The 16,469-nt window shown below is 33.9% G+C and overlaps 1 protein-coding gene across 3 annotated transcripts in view; it reads right to left on the bottom strand.

Moving 5' to 3' along the window:
• LOC125056602 (homeodomain-interacting protein kinase 2) overlaps positions 1 to 16,469 on the bottom strand; it is a 130,266-nt gene that overhangs the window by 30,421 nt on the left and 83,376 nt on the right. For all 3 annotated transcript variants that reach the window (XM_047659786.1, XM_047659785.1, XM_047659787.1), the window contains exon 3: positions 843 to 973. In XM_047659786.1, the coding sequence (XP_047515742.1) occupies positions 843 to 973 (131 nt within the window). The remainder of the gene's footprint in view (positions 1 to 842; positions 974 to 16,469) is intronic.

Below are 16,469 nucleotides of genomic sequence, written 5' to 3'. Positions count from 1 at the left end.
AAATAAGTAAAATGATCGTGTTATAAGATTAAATATAAGGTATGGTACACATTATGATAATTTGAAGCAGTAAGACAATGATCTCAAGTCAACACAAGCCGGTGGTTAGCAACAAGCCGTGACTACCAACAGACAGATTCTTGCCTAGTACAGAGAACCTAGCTGATGAAGAGGAAACAACGAATCATTCTGGGCCATCTGCAATATCTATATTGGACTATATCCACAGCAAACGTTTAAATATGTGCCTAAATTCTGACAAAGGTCCCTAACTCTAGTCAAAATCGAGCGTACTCGCTAAGAGGACCTATTACGTTAGTAGGAATCAAGTTATTCATATCTTTTAGCATAATGCTCTGGTGTTTTCTATTTCTGGTTTCTACGAACTCTCTCCATGCAGCGTGAGAAGTAACATGCCAAGACTGAATACGGTACGTTACTAGAAAGAGTGGCAGAAAGTTTCTTGCCAGTTCTTGCGAGCTCTACGCCCTTGATTTTGGTAGTAAATGTAATTTTAGACCTTCCATTATTTTAAATATTGATCTTAAATAAATTATGAATTTATTTCTATATAAAATCTAACATATAGTAGCACTCTTTTAAATGGTGCTCTTTCGTCTCTTTCAATCAAATTGTGTTTACGCTGTGATGAAAAGAGTCAGAAAACTTTAATTAAAACAGAGCAATCAAACTGATTCTAAAAGTCTAGCTAGTGATAGACAGTAGGGCCCTTATTTTGTTTCCATTGATGAGCTAGGTTCTAGGTACTAAGCAAGGCTGTATTTAGTGACAGTACGATAGACCAGAGAGCACGATCGAACGAACCTCGGGTGTATACTGACGTGTTATCGCCGCAACAGGGCCTGAGGCAAGGCGCGGGCGGTGCAGGCACGCGCGCAGACCGCTCACCATCGCAGGCGCGGCTCGGTTCGCCCCCGGGCGCCCAAACGCCTGTTTCACTCCACCACTGCTCCTGTCAATTATTCAATCACAGATAAGATAAGATAAGGAACGTTGATGAACACTATCGAAGGGCTACTTGATACAAAAATTATTAAAAACATTCTATATTTCTATACTAGGTCCAGATTGTTCGGTAACTTATTAACTCAAATTACACTCATACATAAAAAAACAAATTCAAGAAAATTATAATAACTCAAGGAACGTGATTTCAATGTGTGATATGCAGTCAGAATTTAGGATAGCTTTGGCCATGACACTTCTGAAAGTAGGGACAAATGAGATGACGAGATCTGGTATCTAGAAGGTACACGAAATTAAAATTTAGTATAAAGGCTAGAGTTTCATTTAATACTCAATAAAATAATATGTGTTAACGACCAGAGATATATGTCTAGACTCTAGAGTGTTCGATGAAAGAGAAGTGAAACGCTCGGAAGTGAGATGAAGATGAGATTTTATTTAACAAAATTGTTTCCTTAAAATACTAGTAAATCTAAAGTCGCGAAGGCAATAGATTTATCGAAGCCGGTGGCGGTTACTTATGTGATTGCATACGAAGCTGATTAGGCAACTCGAGTTTTATTGGTGGCTGTTCTGTTTCTTGGAACGCGGTGCCAGCAGCTATAAACCTGACATACCCAAAAGCCCTCCATCATTTTAAAATCAAGAGAACGCAACAAAATATAATATCCAAAAGATTTTGTATAAAAAACGTGCCAGCGTTAAAATTCATTAGCGCGTACGAACGCAAACAATTTTCATCGCATTCGCTGCACGCATTGTGACCTGCTGCGTCATTATCAACGGGAAAATGCATATTCATTTTTCGTTCACTCATATAAACAACCGATTTTCAACGCACCAACTATATTATTCCGGCGGAAATATTTTATACTGCAGCGGCTGCGTGAAAATTATTTATGGATTTTTGTATGCTGACTTTCCACAGCAGAGCTCTTTATAAGAAACTTGCCGCGTTTGCAGTGTTGGCCTTGTGGCTTCAGCGTGCATCTTTCATCCCTGAGGTCGTAGGTTCGATGCTCGTCTGTGCACTTGTGCACTGTGCACGACTTTCTGCCTATGTGCGCTTAACATTCGCTCGAACGGTGAAGGAAAATATCGTCAGGCTTGCTTTAGACCTAAAAAGTCGGCGTGTGACAAGCATAGGAGGATTGACAAATGATCATGTAACAGATACTGTATTCTGAGGCCCAGACATAAAAATGTTGTTGGACCACTAGTTTTTTCTTGCCGCGTATAAAATGGGGGTGTATTATGAAACTAGTTGCTTTTCTAGGTATTTCCAAACCGTTATGACTTTGGGACCTTCAAGGGAAGAGGAGAGAAGAGAGATCATGTTATTGCGAACGAACTAAAGAATTGTCTTGGTTTACGCGTTTATTCCATACAAATACCAAGTTTGCGAAAATCGAAACGTTAATATCACATTCTACATAAATACTAAATCAGTCTAAAGCAATTTTTAACTAACTTTAAAACAAAACTCTAATATTTATAAGACAAGAAGATATTGCCATACTCACAATAGACGCAGGCAATGGTAAATGCATAAAAATAATTCTTACACAAGACATTCGAAAATGAACTCTGTTCTCATGGTTTAACGACAAAAATAGCATACGATTAGATGCCCCAATAAATTCCCATGACATAGACTAGTATAGGCATAGTCCGGTTCCAAACAAGTCCAACCACCATACATCTAACGAGGTATATTTGAAACTGGCCACTTTTTACTACGTCTGATCTCGTATATTTACTTTTTAGAGTTGTCTTTCAAACTTGTATTATGAAACTTATTCTCTCACATTCAAATTCTTTGCGAATATTATGGAATAAACACTACAATACAATACTACAAATTGTTTGAAATGGAGCAAATCAATCCCAAGGATTAGGATCATTTAAATATTCGTCATTCGTTATAAATTATAAAAGCTTTCTTGATTATTTACGTAGTGATAATTCTCTAATTTCGCTTGGGACTGTGTTGTAAAAACGAATACAATTTAAAATTATTCAGAAATAACGATCTGTGTTGTACATCTTCTGAAAAAAGGGTGCGTGTACTTATGTACGTGCGTAAGTTATACTTCTTTGGCATTATTAAAAATAGTTTTTGATTGCATGCATATAATTAATTACAATTAAATAATCAATAACTGGAAAAGGAGTCATTATACTCAATAAAGTTCAGTTTACATTTGTAAAATTAAATAAATAAATATGTATTATTATTCTCTTACATTAAGTGTCACATAAATTATATTATTATTCGAATGTTGTCTTTAAATTATGTCCAATGCCGTAGCATCTTCCATGGACAACTTCATTCTGTTAATTTTGTGTCACGGTGCGCGCGCATCGTAGAATTTCACTCTCATCAATTTTTCATAACGCGCCTAAAGAAGTATAACTTCAAAAATTCGTCATCTTACAGATTATTATTTCTATTAGAGAATACAGTAAGTATATTTCGCATTTTATTCGATAATTTTTACTCATATATGAGACATGACAATTATTAACAGTTTCCGTGCAATATAGAATAATTAATGATTCAGTAAATAGATGTTCGTAGACCACATAAATAGGCAATTATGTAGGATGTGATTAATGAACCAGTATTGCCAACTGGAGAACACCGTTAAACGTAATAGCTAATAACTGGGCCGAGCGAAAATTTTGAACTAACGGCACAAAACTTAATTTGAATATTTATTAAATAAATACTTGTTTTGTTTATAAAAGAAGTTCCGCTGATTGAATTTATTCAGACGAAATCTTATCTCTTATCTTTGGATATTCCCTTCGCAGAACCCAGGACAGGACGGTTCTGCAATTCCTAGGATGTGTAAGTTAATAAATTTTCTCTTGAAATTTGTCCAAGTCTCGCAGTTTCGCAGAGCTATCTTATCCAAAATTTCGCAATAACTTATCATTTATATCTCTCGATCCAAATCACATATTTATATGGGTATGTTATATATTTGAAGGGTGTACACTGTACAATTATTTTTTACTTGTGTGTGTGTTTTTTTATGTTACAAGGCCTTTTAAGAATTGGTACGCTCTTTTCTTGAAGGACCCACGTCGAATTATTTCCGAAATACTTCAGTGGGCAGCTGGTTCCACATATTGATGGCGCGCGGCAAAAACTGCCTTAAAAACGCTCAGTTGTGGAACGACGGACGTCAAGGTGATATTTTGTATTCTGCCTTGACGTCTGATGATGAAACTCAGCTGCAGGTATTAGTCCGAACAACTCCTCTGAACACTCTCCATGGTAAATGCGATAGAAGATGCAGAGAAATCCCACATGTTTACGGCCAAGGGATATTCCTAGATGTAAGCTTTTATTGTAATGTCCGTTGCCCCACCCTTTTAAATAATATCTCTCATCAAATATAAAGATACTTTTAACTCTGAATTTTATCAAATAATTTATTTCCAAAAGTTTATACTTGAATTTGTTTTTCAGACACAATGTTTATTAAGGTTTTAATAGAAAAAATATTATCCTATTCAGTACCAAACTCCAAACACAAACAATGTATGCACCACTAACTCTAATTGCATAAAACTTGACAAAGTTTGAAACACTAAAAATAAATTTGTATTACATTAGAGGCAATTCTTTCCTATCAATAGATTTTGAGCGTTTAATTTGGTAGAGCTGATATCTTAACGACGCAGTTAACACTGCCTTGTTAAACCCTGCTATGTTACATTGTTATCGTATCAAGCAAACAGCTCGTTTGATATTTGTACGACCGCACTGCGTCACGACGAAATTAACCTTTGATCTTGATAGATACAAAGAAAACATAATAAAAATAGATTGCGTTTATTTTTTTAATCACATAACTTTCAATTACATCATCAGGACGTATCAATGACCTTTGTTACAATAACTAAGAATTAACTCTAGTGACGCACACTTTTGTTTGTTCTTAAAACGCGGATATAATCGTTAGTGGGCTGATTAATGTAAAAAAAAAGCGTTTTAAGCGCCTATTTAGTAGGGTAGAGCGGGGCTAGTTGAGCATAGGGGCAAGTTGGGCAATCGAAATATCTCGGAAACTATTCACCTTACGCGGGAGTATCAAAAAGCAAAAAGAAGGAGTCGTAGGAGGGGTAATCATCGCACGATAGCTAGTGGCAGCTCGACGAGTGAGTGAAGTGTCACGGCGTATTGTTTATTTTGTGACCAAAAAGTAAAAACATTGTTTATCGCAAGTTTTCGTCTGTCTTTGTCTAATGTTCTCTGTTTTCAATCAGGACAGTGTTAATCTTCCAGAAGATTATTGTATTTTTGATTTGTAAATAGGATTTGGGTCTAATTCTAGGCATTTTTTTACAATCCCACTTTTCTTTTAAAATTCCGGATTGGGGTAAGTTGAGCAACTATAGCTCAACTAACTCCACGACTTAAACAACTGATGAGAATGAATTTATTTTTGTTTGGATGCTTACAAGAGGAGGAGATGTTCTTACACTACTGAATACTTAAATAATGCTGCAAAGGCTGTCCACGATGAAGGAAAAAGTGTGAATACCGCCGCTAAAGAATTCGGTATGGGTTGACATTTTTAAATAAATTAAATGAAGGTGATGGTTCATTTATGGGCTATACAACACCGAGGGAAGTATATCCTCCCTCACAGGAGAACTGTTTGAAAAAATACTTGCTACAAATGGAATTTTTCTCCAAAAGACGACCATCGCCTTGCCTAAGAGTGTGCTGCTAAATTTGGCATTGGAATTCCACCCAGCTGAATCGCAAATAAGATGGTCGGAAAATAATGGTTGATGATGTTTTTAAAACAAAAAAATCGTATCTATCAATTCAAAAACCCGAACCCACCAGCCTTGGTAATCTTTTTTAGAAATTATCGGAAGTAATCGATAGATATGGATGCTCATGTTTTGTTGATTCTAGTTTCGGGTATATACAAAGAAAATTTCTTTAAGTTTTGTTGTTCTGTCAATAAAAGACTATAAATAAAAAGCTGACTGTCTAACACATATTTTACTTCATCTCAAGTTAACATAGAACCCATGGTTTGGCCTAGACATTCTTAGTGCTCAACTTGCCCCATACCCTTGCTCAACTTACCCCACCTATGGGGTACATTGAGCATACTTGACTTTCTGCATTTAAACATCTGTAGCTATTATATTGGACTTGTTACAAAAAAATACTATGGACACTTTTACTAAGGGATAAATTACTAATCCATCAGGACACATAACAACTCATTGAGACTTATCATTGAGGAGCTATATCCAAGCAAGTGAAAAATTGCTCAACTAGCCCCGCCCAACCCTACCTAATCCGAATAAGTTTTAGAAGTGAAACTTCTTTAGGCGCATGAGGGTAAATTTTTTACGTATGAAACGCAATAATAAATATTATTAATATTAGCGTCACGAAGATGTGCAGCGTTTTTCTCGAAGAAAAGGGTCTTGTGCAGTAAACTCAGATTTTTTAATTATTTATATTATCATTAGCCCGTATACAGCGTGAATATAGATATACAAATACATGGAGTGATCATATACTGGTACATGATCATCTATTGGGGCTTTTACCTTAGTAATAATTAATTTACAAAGAAGTTTCACTTCTGACATGTGAACTTTGTACGCACGCACTTTTTTAAAATAGGAAATGACTTCTAAAAACTATAATTTGTAGTTGGAAATATTTTTTTTATTATTAAATTTTTTGAAACAATTATGTTCACCGTAATTGTCATGTATTTTAAAATAGATAGATGTAACGTATACCGTAGAAAATGCATTATATATATGACGTGGTCAAATATATCTGATTAAAGTATGGCGATCAGATTTTCAAACCTAGAACCTCAAACAATTTTAGTTACGTCGTGAATCAAACTTATTTTTAATGTAATCTAGCTGCTGGCCTTAAGGGCCTTTACAGCTCAGCTCAGGCTGTGCTGGAGAGAGTAGCTCGTCCGGAATGGGCAGGGAATAAAACCCTGCAATACCTACGCCATATATGTTAACAACTTAGTCGCCAGACGATCATTTCATAGGTTCTTTATCTCTATATAACGAAATATTGGTAAAACAAATGAACAATTAAATCATCACAACACTTTTAATCTACTTATATAATATAGTATTCAGGGTAGGTGTTATCATTGTATGAACAATAAAATTGTTATATTACAAATTGCAATTAACATATTATTATTTATTATCATAAATTATACAGATACCTTTAATATTAATTGAAAACGTGTATTAATGTCAAAATATTTAAAAATAAAAAAATAAATCAGTGGCGCTACAACCTCAGATTTCTGAAAATGTTTCATGATCATTTTTAAATCTAATAGGCAAGTAGGTAATCAGCCTCCAGTGCCTGACACACGCCGTCGATTTTTTGGGTCTAAGACATGTCGGTTTCCTCACGATGTTTTCCTTCACCGTTCGCGAAAATGTTAAATGCGCACATAGAAATAATTAATAAAGTCCATTGGTGCACAGCCGGGGATCGAACCTACGACCTCAGGTATGAGAGTCGCACGCAAAAAACCACTAGGCCAACACTGTTCTTTAGAAATACCATACTTTTACGCTGGGTTTTTCGAAATTAATATTAAATAAGCCATTGTTTTATAAAAGTAATTTTAAAAAATTATTTCGAAAATCTTTGAAATTTCACCGCATTAACTAACAGGAATTTTTAACATTAAAATAAAGTAGAAGTTAAAATATTCAAACGAAGTTGCTATCTTTAAAAACTAGAGAAATATCCTCAAAGAGAACTATGATCCTCATAATAATTCATGTCTATTGTTCGTTCATAATAAAAGCAGTTAGTTTGCGCAGTATTTAATAATGTAAACAGAGGCCATCGCCTTGAATTCGTATAACAGTTTTATAACGCTTGTACGAGACCGTAAAGGCTCGTTCCTTTATTCAACAAAACATAAAACATCTATGGAACCGACTCGTTTATAATAAAAAATACAGTTTACTGGTTAAAAGTGCTATTTGATTTGCTTCACAGAGTTGTAATTGTAGTCGTAACAGTTTTAAAACTACAGTCAAAACCGTTTATAACGACATCGTTTACAACGACCTATCGGTTATTACAACCGGATTGTATGGTCCCGTCCGAATCCCAAGTAAACTATTCAGTAAAGAAACCGCTTATAACAACATCGGATACAGCGACATATCGCTTACAACGACGAAAGTTTATCGATATTCATCGGCTATAACGACCAACCGCTTCTTGTCTCAGCAAAACAAAACAATACAAACGATTTTAAATCTTATTTATAAGCATTGAATGAATATTCAGGCATATTATTACCTACGCACTTTCTCCCAACGAACAGTTTCAACCAACAACGATTTCCGAGGCTCTTAACGCTGTAACGATTTTGCAAAAATTTGTTACTTTTAACGAACAATTTGATACTGGTGATACTCATACCTTGAGGAGTATGAAACGTAAAATGCAAAAAATATTTGAGACTGGGCTAAAAAAACAGACCAAAATGACTAATTACTTTTGTACCTAATTATTTCGTAATAAATATTTTTGTTTCTTTTTTGACTCGTTTACATATTATAATATTAACATACCATATTATAACCCATACCTACCTATTCTAGATCGATAACTATGTACATACATATGACATTGCTTATAACGACTATCGGATATAACGTCGGCAACTATACGGTCCCTTCAATGTCGTTATAACCGGTTTTGACTGTATTTCTGATAAAGTTGCTTGAAGCCACAATACACTAAAGTGTTAAATAACTATAATTCTTATTTGTATCGATTGGCCTTGGATAACGTAGGATGACATTCAAAAACGAGACAGCGCGAACTCCCGTATGTCAACATATAATATATTTTTGACATATATATAATATATATGTCACCGGAATATATAACAAAATCCGCAAGTTTATAAATTTTGTAAGAAATTTATATACTTTCGTAGGATTTTAAACGAGAGATAATTTGTATTCTTTTAAGCCCCCATTTTCGCAAATTGATAAATATAATATATCGCGTAAATTATAAATTTCCTAAGAAATTTACTTACTTTTACTTTTTACTTGTGGATTTTTGATTTGTTATCTTCCGGTGACATATACATAGCGTAAGTCTCATCTTTGAATATCACCTCTAAGAGAATTTCATGTATATAACCGTAATTAGTTTATGTATATATACATTACACAAGTTATGATGATCCAAATAGGCATATTAAAAAAAAAAGATTTTATGAAAACGAAAATTGATGTTTTATTATACAAAACGTTCCGTTACTTTATATATTGAAACTGGTCGTAATCAGTATCATGTTTTATTTTCACGATCATGTGACATTACGCACGCGACGAAACACGCCATTGTTCAGTGGATGCCAGTTCGAATCCTACGACCAATTTGTTTTTTTATTTTTAAAAAATATTTATCTATTTAATTTTGAATTTTTTACAATTATTTAGATTTTATAAATAAAAAAATTGTCTTGGAAATTAAGACAACACTGGCATGGGCCGGTGTCGTATATTTCGTCCCTGATCATTTCCAAATTTATATAGCGTCTTGGAATCTGCACGCAACGATAAACATTGCGCACAGCTAGTAATAGACGCGTAACCTCTATACGACTTTTCACATACTTACATTAGTGAAATGTACAACTACGAACATCGTATATAAGCTTATCAAACCAAATAACTTTGTTAGCGCGTTTCAGAATTTATTTAGCCATTGAAAATAGCGCCATCTTTTGTCGATAGTGGTAAACTTGGGCTCAATGTCTCTAAGCGATGTCGTAACACTTTTTTTCTTTATATTTATTACCAACAATAAATTTAATAGTTAAATCAGGACTGCAACACTGTTGGCCTTCACAGCAACTCTCGTCCATGTATGTTTGATTGCCGGCTATGCACCAATGGACTTTCTTTCTATGTGCGCATTTAACATTCGCTCGAACGGTGAAGGAAACATCGTGAGGAAACCGGCTTGCCTTAGACCCAAAAAAGTCGACGGCGTGTGTCAGGCACAGGAGGTTAATTGATGCACTCTACGGTACTTTTCATTTGTAGCATTTGTATTGGTTCGATATAGATTTTAATATTAAGTTATTACTTGGTTCAAAATGCGACTATGCGAAAGTCAGCGCTCCCAGCTCACGCTAGGATATTGAAGATTAAACTATGCTAGACGAAATCTGACTTCAGTAGAAATGTATCTATTGGTTTTCAACTTATGTCATAGTTGACTGTTGTTTTTGAAGCTTAAATATAACCACAAAACACCAAATACCAGCTAATTATTAAAACAAAACAATTGAAATTATTATTACGCTTTTACTCCAAAGGGTCAATATTCTTTGATTTAACCTTAATTTTTATGTGGTTTAGTGTGTTTTTAAAGACATACAAATATAGCTTATCAGTTTAGCTATCGTTATCTAATCGTTTGGAGACAGTATAAATTTCTTATCCAACATTATCAGTTGGGAGGTTTTTAAGGTTTTTTTAAGACTCAAAAGTAGTAGTCTCCTATATATTATGTGTATTAATATATTAAATTTGAATTACACTGTACTATGTTACAAGTAAATATCGGTGAAATGTTACTAAAAATATTCTATAGTCTATTTCATGTAAAAGAAATATAGTATTATATGTAAACTGATTATTATTACCAACTTCATATCTCAAGCTCGGCATGTCAAGTGTCCTAGAGCCTTCTAGAGAGTTCAAAGATCCAGGGCGACCTGACCCGGAAAAAGACTAAAACATTAATGGGAAAACTGCTGCATGTAACACGAACATTCTCTTTATACAACATCTTTTGTATTTCCATATATGTAAATTTTGTTGATATTGATTTTCCGGTTTTCAAGTACTTTACAATAAAATGTGTTTTATTATTATTTACCAAAGTAATAAATAAAAAAATAACATTGTTTTTACGCTACCACAAAATTCCGAAAGAGAATTAAAAATTCCGTGTACAGACCAAACCAAATCAAAATTTATTAAATATTGGAAACTAAGTATACTTACGAACGTACGTGAAATGTCTAAATATACTACTATTACGATCATAACATATATAAATCAAATTCAACACTATATTATCAAGAGAGATATGATTTGATTTTGTACGTTTTGAATTTTTATTAAATAATAATAATAATTTGTTTGCAAGAATATGGCACAAAAATCTTATGGTGGTACAATTTAAAGTTCACATATTCTGCCACACATAATGCTTGCAAAATTTTCCTAAACGGTAGAATTTTAAATAGAAGTTATAATAGGTAATTACATTTTGAGACATATCATTATATTATTGTATTACTACATTATCACATTATTAAAATATTTTATTACGTTAAAAACTAATATTAATTGTAATGTTTCACACAATTAATCCTCTATGATTAATGTTCAAAAATGTCTAATCTATTATTGAAATGGATAGGCTGTTTTTTGTACGTCTGAATTTTTTAATATATTTAACTATTGTACTATTTAAACAAAGGTAAACAATAGCGATTTACACGCGAGATCTGGTGTTTTCGACATCACCATTGTTCACGATATGTGATCTCTGGAAGCATTAACAATACACAAATTGTCCAGCACGCCATCTGTGTTTTGGCAACAATTGTCTATAGTTATCACTGTACTTTCTTTTATATTCAATTTCTGCTTATATAAACAATACACCATAAATACAGTTTCCTCTTGATGTATCAGTTATTACCAAGGCTCATCTCTACTCATCACAACGAGAATACAATTTCACAAAATCGATAGCAGAGCATTGTGTTATTGTGGGTTTGTTAATAGGTATATAATAATTTTATAAAAACCATTGTGCATACGAAAGCAAATACGATTATATGTATCATAAAAGGTGAAATTTAGAAACTAATAGGATACTAGGCCTTAATGCTTTAGCTTTTACGATACTTATCACGTCAATATAATTTTGACCTAACACAAAATGTTTATATTAAGTGTCCCCCATTGTTCAAATACGAGTTTACGAGAAACCTCCTACAACGCGATTTCCTATATGGCATTGCTGGTTATATATCTATTCGAATGATGTATATTCATGATTTGGTTTAGTTGCATATATATATATAGCCTTCAGTTTTCCATTCAAAAACCTATGCTTACTATTAAGATACCTTTACGATTTTACATATTATTCGTTCCCTGGGCTTTTAATTTCATAGTAAACAATTAGAAAGTACAAACGTCAAAATAGAGACATTAATTGTTTAAGACAGTAGTATACAACATTTCCGCAGTAACAATAACATGACTAAACAAGGAAATAATAAACCCAAGTCGAAATGAAAACCAGTTACGTCAAGTAGCCTTTTATTGTGAATATGAGTTGATTTTTATGATTTTTAAATGTTATAGATCGAAATGAATTTAATATTGAAAAATAATTTAAATATTAACGGTATAAAGGTTATTTCATAAACATTGACACTTTATTATACAATTTGCGACACTCATTTCCATGCCTTTCTTTTTGTAAAACGTTACGATGCGGGGCGGGGATTGAATTACGCGTTATTGTTAATATTATTTTCGACTTACACCACATAATAGTAACTAAAGAGACACAAGGTGGTCACGAAACGTTTTACTATACTTGAGTACAGTACTGGGGTACTGAAAAACGTTACGGCGAGATACATGGGGGGGGGGGTGTGTCAATAATCTCCAAAATTGCGTTACGTAATACTTGGACGCTCCCTTACCTATATGAATAAATTACTTTGACTTTTAAGCTATAATAAAAAAAAACTCAAATTGATAAATATACTCACGACTTTTAAAGTTAAAACATCTAACGCTAATCAGCATAACTATTAATTGGTTAAATTTAAAAAAAGAACAATAAACATTTTCAACACCACCCACTCACCACCTTGAAACACGCTCAAATATTTTCAGAACACAATATATCGAGGCCTTGTCTTGACATTGTCTGAACGTTACGGAATGCTCTATCAATACAGGCTATAACCTGGCCAAGACAGATAGAAAGGCTGTGTCACTCGCCACTCGACAACCTCCCGGAGTGCGTGGATTGGAAACGCGAGTTACGGACTGTAGCGTTCGTTATATCCGCTTCCGCTTTTACATTTGAAATGACAAGTTTAAATCTATGTAAGTTAATTGGCGATAGCACTATACAGTCGGGAGTCGAATCTCTAATAATAGTTCTTTAAAGCTATTTTAATCAAAATACATTGACGTTTACGTTACTCGTAAGAAGCTACAAATTACGTCAAAATATGATTTGCAAGTAATAAAAAAAAAAATCTGTGGTAATCTGTCTTTAGTAGGTGATCACTGATGATCCTCCTGGTGCCTGACACACGCCATCGACTTTTTGTGTCTAAGGTAATCCTCACGATGTTCTCCTTCAATGTTAAATGCGAAAGAGTCCATTGGTGCACAACCGGGGATCGAACCTACGACCTCAGAGATGAGAGTCGCACGCTGAAACCGCTAGGCCAACACTGCTCTTTGTGAGCAGATTTGCAAGTAATAGCACGAATAAACAAAAAATTACCTTAATAAAAAGTAAAAAAAAAAAACTTTTAACCGCTTCCGCCTCAGCTGACAACTTAAGCCGTCCACAGTGACACGACCCACTTGTCAGAGGCTAGGTGTCTCCAACAACTGGCTCTCGCCTTTTATATAAACTATTAAAATGCATCGTGTTTATCTCGTTCGTTTCAAATTATCCTGTACAACTCTCGGCCGTCGACAATCAGAATATTATACACGTAAGCCAGAAAGCAAAGCAACTTTCTTTTGGATGGCGTAGTTTTTTATAATTTAATGGGAAATAACACAATGGCGTTACAATCACACACGATGACTTCAGATTCCATGTCTTTTATACACAAGTGTTCATCTTTGATTTTTGAGTCTACGAAATGTTTGAGTACCTCATTTTTCAATCAAGATAAATCTGTACACAACTGGAATATGAACCCACGACTTCGCTTTGGAGTCGACGGCTTAAACTACTAAGCCAACTCTCAAAATAGTAGCAGCAGATATCCTTGGTCGGAATCGGAGGTAGATATGATGAGATATGGAAAATCTATCATCTATTAAATTAATTAATTAAAACTAGTGAATTTTCTCAAATATTTTTCTAGCAAAAGCAGTGTAGACTTCACGCACCAATGGATTACCAAGCATGCGTCATGCGTCAGTCACAGCTATCGCCTAATTGTCAAGAAAATTATAATCAAAGCAACGGCTGCAATCTGAGGTCATAAAGGGTTGGACCCCCCCACTGGACCATTAATATTGTGTTCTACCTCATTGTTTATGAACAAAATAAAGGTAGTTACAGAATAGTGGTTTTCTTACTTGATATATATATAGTTTACTGCCTTTTAATTCCTTATTTACCTGCAACAACAAAAAATAATAATTAAAAACTGAAAAATATAAAGGAACATTGTACACGTATATTAATAAATTATATTACTTTGATAATGTTATAATATATGTATTTTAAAAATGTGATGATGTAGTGATAAAATAATTTAAGAATTGACTATAATATGATTCATAATGTAATGTAATATGTAACTGAATATGCGAAGTTTAGACCATTACTATTTTTGTACCATATTCTTGCAAATAAATTACTATTATTATTAACTAAAATATGTTTAGGTTAATCGATTGTTTAAAAGACAAAGTTGCTTAATGCGTCATTAAAATTTCTCAAGCAATTACCATTAAACAAATGTTACTATAATCTTTGGTATTAGCGGTATCTTATCAACTTGAATATATTTTCAATTACACACATTTGTATTTACATTGAAGCCGGGGCCAATCGTTCCAATGAAAAAGTAAGTCCTTAAGTACTTTAAATACACTAGACCAATATATTAACCCAATACTGATGTCAAAGATCGATCAATAATTATAATTATCAGCTTTAACATAAACAACACACAATCTCAATATAATTATTTCCAAACCAGTAGTGCTGTTGTCGCAAACATGGAATTGTGTAATACGAAAACTCCATATTGACAGCGCTATTGAAAGATGCATGCCACCACGAATACATTATTTGCAAGCTAAGCATTTTGTTATCTATATGAATAAAGTAAAGTAAAAAAACATTTAATCATATAGGTAACATAATGTACAATTATGACTCGCCAGTAAAGAAATATATATTAATGCTTCTAATTTTACATTTACTGCCAGTTCTCAAATCAAGGGCGCAGAACGGAAGAGAAGAACTGGCAATAAACACTCCGCCACTATTTTTAATCGCCATTTTTTACACAACGTTTGTAAGGAGCTGCAACCATTACATCATGTTCCACATGACTTATTGCAAGTAATTAATAATAATAACAAAAATATTAAAAAAAAAACAAAGACTTGTCCTCTATCAGCAGGAGGCATGGTGTAATAGGAGCACGCACTTACATTCTCGTTGAAACAACACGCAAACACATAGTCGAAATAAGCAACATCACCGCATACACGAATTCAAGTACGCCCAGTCACCACAAGCAGCACCCGTTCACGAGCATGATGCATGGACAGCCCCTTTGCCATATTTTGGAGAGAGAGACAACCCAACGCATGGACGCCGCCACAAGCAATGATAGTTAAGCGAGCATGACGATCCTTGAAATGTGAACTTGGCTACATAAATAATTTTGAATACAAGAGGGCTTATAACTTGAACTCCTATATAGCATCTAATGGCAACATAAATCGTTTTACACTAAGGGCAGACTTCCAAAAACGGAAACGGTCAAAATAAAGCAACCATACGTGGACAGACTGACTCACATGCCATTTGAAGCCGTCCTACATTGGTGGTTACGTCATACCTCATTAAGCCATATTTAATTACAATTAATAACTCAACCTGCCAAAACATTGTACTCTCGAATACTGTGGTTAAATGTGTCAGAAGTAGACACTCGCAAGTGTCCATGGGCGGCGGTATCACTTAACACCATGTGATTTTTTTGTGTTAGGGCTATAATTAATGAGGCTCCTGCCTGTTTGCATCGTATTACATAAAAAAAAGTCCAATGACGTCTTAGTGAAGTGCATTATAAAAATGTTATTTTGAATAGAAACATTTACACGACCATGACTCTAACAAACTCATTGTAGGTACTCAAAGATATACAGGTGTTCAAAGACAATAAAGATGCAGGTATAATGATGGCCGGAATGCGTGATGATAAGACCTGTAAGGGCCTTTACTTGATCGGTATATAAGCTTGAAGAATAGTATTGTCTTATTGACATAACTTTTAGACATTTCTGTCAAAACACTACCTACATCTTTCAGTCGATACCAACTCCGGGGAAATAAATACAGATAACACAACTTTTTCTAC

This window comes from Pieris napi, chromosome 15 (assembly GCF_905475465.1).
Source record: "Pieris napi chromosome 15, ilPieNapi1.2, whole genome shotgun sequence".
NCBI classification, from domain to species: Eukaryota; Metazoa; Arthropoda; class Insecta; order Lepidoptera; family Pieridae; genus Pieris; species Pieris napi.
This window is presented reverse-complemented; position numbering and strand designations above follow the sequence as displayed.